Source organism: Lactuca virosa, chromosome 6 (genome assembly GCF_052849685.1).
Source record: "Lactuca virosa cultivar CGN04683 chromosome 6, Lactuca_virosa_CGN04683_v6, whole genome shotgun sequence".
Classification (NCBI taxonomy): domain Eukaryota; kingdom Viridiplantae; phylum Streptophyta; class Magnoliopsida; order Asterales; family Asteraceae; genus Lactuca; species Lactuca virosa.
In genome coordinates this window covers 212,816,334-212,823,046 of record NC_136431.1, presented here as the reverse complement: position 1 = coordinate 212,823,046, position 6,713 = coordinate 212,816,334, and the positions used below count along the sequence as shown (strand labels likewise).

General features: G+C 34.7%; 1 protein-coding gene and 2 long non-coding RNA genes across 3 annotated transcripts; all 3 read right to left on the bottom strand.

Moving 5' to 3' along the window:
- Positions 1-850: 850 nt before the first annotated feature.
- On the bottom strand, positions 851-1,939 carry LOC145119317 (uncharacterized). Its single transcript, XR_013713771.1, has 3 exons — positions 1,692-1,939; positions 1,311-1,417; positions 851-965 (listed from the first exon to the last, which is right to left on the bottom strand). It is a non-coding gene; the product is annotated as an uncharacterized LOC145119317 (long non-coding RNA).
- A 576-nt stretch (positions 1,940-2,515) lies between these two features.
- On the bottom strand, positions 2,516-3,211 carry LOC145119034 (uncharacterized). The gene is made up of 3 exons (XR_013713611.1): positions 2,910-3,211; positions 2,634-2,822; positions 2,516-2,570 (listed from the first exon to the last, which is right to left on the bottom strand). It is a non-coding gene; the product is annotated as an uncharacterized LOC145119034 (long non-coding RNA).
- Positions 3,212-4,542: 1,331 nt separating this feature from the next.
- On the bottom strand, positions 4,543-4,908 carry LOC145122274 (uncharacterized). Its single transcript, XM_079057899.1, has one exon. The coding sequence runs from the start codon at positions 4,906-4,908 to the stop codon at positions 4,543-4,545; it is 366 nt and encodes a 121-aa protein (XP_078914025.1).
- Between the last annotated feature and the right edge of the window lie 1,805 nt (positions 4,909-6,713).

Sequence of the window (6,713 nt, the reverse complement as noted above, 5' to 3'; positions counted from 1 at the left end):
TTTATAAAGAATGCTCTTTTCCTGGTTTGATCTCCAAATTTTGGAGTTACTTTTGGCTTATTCTATTTTTTTTCATAGAAATATCTCAACGTATGTCCGAAATGTCAATTTCGAAGTGTTTAATGTCATCGTTTTTCCAATAATGTCTGATTTTATATATTATGTTTGCTTAACTTTTTGTTAGTTTTAAGTAAAAAACGATTTTTTTTCTCGAAATTCCGGAATGGTTCATTGGATATCGGACTTGTTCTTGAAATTCTGAAGTTTTTTTTTTTTTTTTCAAAATCCGAAATTTCAGTCCGGAATCTGGAATGACAGTCTGAAATGTACTTTTTTGTCAAAAAAAATGTTTTATTGGTCCGGAATGCCTATTCCAGACCAATTGGTTATTTTTTGTTAAAAACAAAATTTTTAGGTTATTTTTTTTTCAAATAAACATTAAATTGTGGTGGTTAGATTACTTAATTTTCCTTCAAATTAACATCACGTTTAAAAAAAATGATCTTGTTATATACTTCATTCATTATACTAGAGGGTGAACCCATGCTCCGCATGGGTCAAAGGTGTTTGATGAAGTACAATGTTGTCTTAGAAAGAAGCAAGAGTACAATACTATGATAATCAAATAAATAAAACCACGTTTCCATTTATCGCATTTAATCTACAGTTTTATACAATGTTGTCTTAGAAAGAAGCAAGAGTACAATGCTATGATTTTCGTCCGAAAACGATGACAATGACCATCTTTGATTTATGCATGTTGCAGCTGTCAACAACAGTTTTGTATGAATCTGACTGCAACACAACCATTTGCTTTAGAAATTAAGACATTCAAAAGTAGAATCTGTAGCGACAGATTGTTCCATGTTTCTGATGAGTTTTTTTGGGTTAGATTTTTGCCAGTTCTTGATAGCATCTACCATAGATGGTGTTGATGATCCTCCACTCCCGGGTTCTCCCAATACCTACAACAATAACAAAATCTTAAAAATACAATACTGATTAGGTACAAAAAAAATCAAACTAGAAGATTGTAATTATTATTGTTGTTAGCATGTTCACCAGATTCATTAGTGGTGGCAAGGATAATTCAGTCCTTTTATGATTCCACTTTCCTTCCAACACTTAACCAATCATGGCATCTAATGGTGTGATAGGCACGACTTCTTTTTAGGCAGTTGAAGTATATATTATCCAATTACCTTCTGTTTTTTAGTTAGTATGATTAAATGTTTTTAGAGAAATTCTTTTTTTTTTTTAATAAATGTCACCATCTGCTTAGAAATTTTTTTTTATAGGGGAGACAATACCACCATTTGGGAATTCAGCCTTTCGTCAAACACCATTTGGAGGTCAAAGTGGGGAAAGTAGAAGAACCCTTAGCCTGGTGGAAAATTTGAGTCAATATCAGCAATGCCTACATTCAAACACAAAAGTGAGGAAGAACTTAGATGGGAAGGTTATACTGTTGGAAATAAAGGTAATTGTCATTTTTTGTTTGCCACATAAAGCAATAATGAGAAAAATGCTAATAGATACCATCACTTTTGTAAGTATACAATTGACTCTACATAGATATAATTACAGCAAACGGAGTTTTAAAATGATAAAGATGAAAAGCAACACCCTCCTTTTCTTATATCCACCCCTACTGTTAACATATCAAGAAGGAAAGATATGGGAAGATGTACCTGTGTGTCTTTAAAGTCAGGTCTCCCTTCCATCTTCATCTACCAGATCCAGTAGACCCACCTGGACCATTTGTTTTGAAGCTAATCTGCGATGTCATCCACCATCGATTCCTTTCAATAACCAACCCTCCGACCAAAACACCCATTGGTAGGAGCTTTACATAGATGGCAAAATTCAGATATTAAGACCTTTTCGAGTAGGAAAAAATGATGAATTTAGAACCAAAACTTTTTTTGGGATGAAACAACGTACCATAAAGAAGTTAGTTAGAATGACCGGAAAAGAATCACAATAGAAAAAAACAAATAAATATATAATGAGTAATTAACTTTTACCTGAAAAGAAATATTTTATTAACCATAAACAAAAGCGGATCGTAATCGATTACTTGTAGAGTCCTATGTTTAAATAGTAACTTGCCTACAATCTCCAAGAAACTCAGGGACCATTTTTCTAAACTACTCAATAAAAAGTTGTTTTTGATGAATTCCATCTGTCGAACTAATTATGTAAAACGTCTTGTGGGGAAGCACCAAGTTTTGCCCACCCATTATAAACCTTCTTCACCTAGCTGAATAAAACAAAAGAAAGGTAACCATGATTTATCTAGCATATGTTTTTATGATAAAAAAAAACCATTAATGAAAATTAGAACTCACCCAACAAATTTTTTCAAGCATGAGATCTTGTTTTCACAACTTATCAGATTTGCAAAATGAAATCTTGATAATTATCATACCAATAATAGAAGATTGTGACATGAAATTATACCATATGGAGACAGGACTCATCAGATATAGCCATAAGTCACATGACGACAAATTGTCCATCATCTATTGTCATTTTTGTGGTTTTCAAAAAATTCTTCTCACGGGTTTCTGCAAATATATGGATGTTAGAAGCGTGGTATAGAGTAAGAAGCATAGGATTGAATATATAACCTGCGAAATCAAGCTATATAGCACCCGTACTGTGCTTATGGCCTTTATTCCAAGGTTGCTTCCCTCTGTTAGCATCGGAAATCTTGCTCCGCCTCCAAATCTCCTTGTCGTCTATAACCACAGGTTGGTTGTCGGCGCCTGGAGTTGTTGTGCTCTGTAACCTCCTTCAAAGTGCCCATTATAAACCGCCTGGAAAAAAAATTCAATCATATATGAGGAATATCACAAATTTCAGGATCTCAATAGAAATTATCAATTCTAGGGTTTCAAGTTTACCTTCAATATCGAGTCCAGCACAAAATTGGTGGTTCCTGCTTTACTGGACTAAAATCCGACTACCATGATCCTCTACCTAAACCGCCATGGAAGGAGTAGTATGTGTCGATCTCATCGGTCGATTAGATGGTAATCGGAGGCGTCGATCTAGAAGCATAAGCCCATAAGTTGCGACGATTGTGAGAGAGACGGTGGAATGGTCTACCATCCGATAGAAACCGATTGAAAGAAGGTTTAAAAGCGAGGAACTCTTAAACGGTGGAAAAGGTGTAGACATATGATTGGAAGCCGGGGAGGTGAAAGAGGGACTTAACACGTGTTCTTGACACTAATCCACTCCTCCCACTTTTAATATGAAAAAGCAAACTTTGACCTTTAATTAACAGCCATCGATCAACACAGGGGGCAAACTGCAATTCTTAAAAAGAGGAGGGCAATCAGCGACCAAAATAGAGCAAATTCACTGTTACTTTTCTTCATAAGTTTAATATATATATAATAATGATAATTTTTGTGGATATCTTATATAAATAATTGATATTCAATCACTTTTGTAGAACGACAAAAAAAGAAATAAATAAATAAATAAAATTACATTTACGTGAGATGAAAACACTAAGGTGCTGTTTGTTTTTCCGAAGTGAAATTATCTGAAGTCTGCGGACCACCTCTGCAGCAGAAGAGGTGGACCAAAATGCTGCAGACTGTAATGAGAAGCATATTTGTTTTTTTAACGTCTGCAGACTGATGCAGATATTAAAAAATTTAAAATAAAGTAATTTAATAAACCGAAAATAGTTTTTTAATACCAAAAATTTAATAATTGTAGTGTTAAAACATTGAAATAATATTCAAACAACCAAATTAGTCTTACAATAACATTTTTAAATAAAATTCATACAACCAAACTTTAATAATTTTCATTCTATATTTTGCATCAATTGTTCGGCAATTTCATATCGTAACCGGGTCATATATTCACGGTCTGCTGCAGTACCATGTGTTGGAATCTCATATTCATCATTATCAACGATTGCATTGTTATTCCGAACCGAGGCATTTGGTTCATCATATCGTGCAAAAAACTCATCACGTAGTCCCTCTCTTCTTATAAAATTATGAAGCGCAAAACATGCTAGGGTAATGTTTCGTTGTGTAACCAACGAGAATGGTGTCATCCTCTTCAATATAGGGAATCGTACTTTCAAGACACCAAAAGACGATCAATGACATTCTGAAGTTTTGCGTGTGCATGGTTAAATTTTTGTTTATTCGTTAATGCACATCTTCGACGGAAATCTCCAAGCCAATACCTCACATTACGGTACGGTACCATAAAACCTTGAATGTTTACATAGGCGGCGGCATCAAAAAGATAATATTTATCTGTAAAAAGAAAACAAAAAAAAAAGTCATTTATTTTTTCAAGCTAAGATAAAACTATTTAAATAACCATAAATTTACCTGGTGGTGGAAGCGGGAATGGTGCATGTGGATTTGCTAATGCTTCTGATAAAATTCTAGAATCGGGTGTTATCCCTTCCCAACCGGCCACAACAAACGTAAACATCATGTTGAAGTCACATATTGCCAATACGTTTTGGTAACAATCGCCTTTTCCCTTACTTCTATATTAATCCCGTTTGTTTGTAGGGACAACAACATGTATCAAAGTGCCATCAAGTGCACCAACTGCTCCCTTGAACACCCATCGTAGCCTCCTATTATGTCCCGGAATGTTTGGATTCGGATTAAAAGAAGTTGGCACTATAATGTCATGTGCGAAAAGCAACATTTTGTCCAACACTTCATGAAAAAACTTATGAATTGTTTGCTTTGAGTGTTGAAATCTCCGCTTGATAATCACATAACATTGGTTATGACCGATCATCATCAAAAACATAGCCATCTTCTCCTCAACCGACACATGTTTGCTATCCTTTAACGCGTAGTTTACTCTAAAATGAGCACATAGCCGGACAAATGATTCACGGGACATGCGTAACACTTCAACACATTATAGAGGATTACGGTGAAGTAACTCTAACGTAAATTCATGTCCCGTCATTTCCGAATCGTTGTCCCGCACTCGTTTGACACCCCTCTTCCAAAAGTAGCGGACGTACAAGTACATTAGAATTATGAGTAGTATTTTTTTGTCGTGATCCATTAGGAACCTATTAATCAACACAAGTACCAAATAAAAAAACATAAAACTCAAGTACCAAATAAAAAAAATATAAAACTCAAGTACCAAATAACATAACCAAATAACCAAAATACATAACCACATAGTTCAAGTTCCAAATAAAATAACATCAAACTCAAGTACCAAATAAAAAAACATAAAAATCAAGTACCAAATAACATAACCAAATAACCAAAATACATAACCATATAGTTCAAGTTCCAAATACTGCAAATAACATTCAAGTACCAAATAACCACATACTGCAAATAACATTCAAGTACCAAAATAACCAAAAAACATAACCACATAGTTCTAACACATGCAATTAAAACCTAAACAATTCAAATATGTAAACTTAATGGACAATCTTTCCATCCTTCAATACTCCTAAACTTGTAGCTGTCATCTCGATCCATCCTCTTAATATTTGTGGATCATTAGGCAAATTTACCCACATCTCTCTCATATTCATGGTCCCTCTAAAAATATGATAAGCGGCAAATCGTAGAGGGTCTACTGGGCCTAACTCGGGTAACTCTAGCTTCTCTAAACATTGGGGAATTGTTGGCCCTTGAGTCAAATGTCATAGAGCTTTCTGCAGAAGGTGGCTCAGGTGAGGCACTAGCAGGTGGCTCAGGTGAGGCACTAGCAGCTCGAGGTCTAGGAGTTGAGGGTTTAGCTCTTTTGTTGGGGTTACCAGAAGGTGAAGAAGCAGAAGGTGGTGGCTGAGTAGTATGATTGGAAAAGATATCATCCCCATCTATGTTAACAGAAGGGGTGTCCATAAGTTGTAGTGGTGCGACATGGAAAGAAGATGCTCCATGTCCCGATGGTGTTTGGGATGTGGGATAGCTGAGATTACCAGAGGCACTATTTCCATCAAAGAGTTCTGCACAAAGCTCTGGAAACAACAATGGGACAGTTTTCAAAGAAGCGGCTTTCGGATTTCCCTAAACCCAATCAATGTAACAAAAGTAGTATAAGAATAAATGGCAACTATATAAACAAAATACATATTAATATGTGTGTGTGTATATATATATATATATATATATATATATATATATATACCTTTTTAAAGTCCTCCCACTCCTCATTTGTTAAGTTAAAAGTGTTTGTTTGAGGATTGTAAAGGTTGCCAGTTTTGTTTTTCAAGTATAACCATCCCGTGTATTTGGCTTTAAGGTTGTCATAGGCGTTTTTCAATTGTCTTTGACTCAAATCCACACCAAACGTTTCCTTAATGGCTGTTCCTAATTTGTTCCATGAATGTTTGTGCAAACTCAAACCTTTTCTACCCACATTTTGTACTTCTTCAATGCAAGTGTTCAATAAGAATTTTGTTTGCTCATTGGTCCATGTATGCTTATCTGCCATTGCTAATAAAAAAAACCACATGGAATACATACTTTAGCACACATAACCTTATACCAACAACTTTCAGCATAATTACAACTTGTATTGATGAAAATAACCAATTTCAACAAAGATTATTCATATTTCAGCAACAATTATGACACTTCAGCAACATTTTATGACATTTGAACAATATTTCATGACGTTTCAGCAACAATTTGTGACATTTCAACAACAATTTGTGACATTTCAGCAAT

What these genes read in the sequence shown, in the direction of transcription:
- LOC145122274 (XM_079057899.1), bottom strand. Translation starts at nt 4,908, where the DNA reads ATGTCCCGTGAATCATTTGTCCGGCTATGTGCTCATTTTAGAGTAAAC.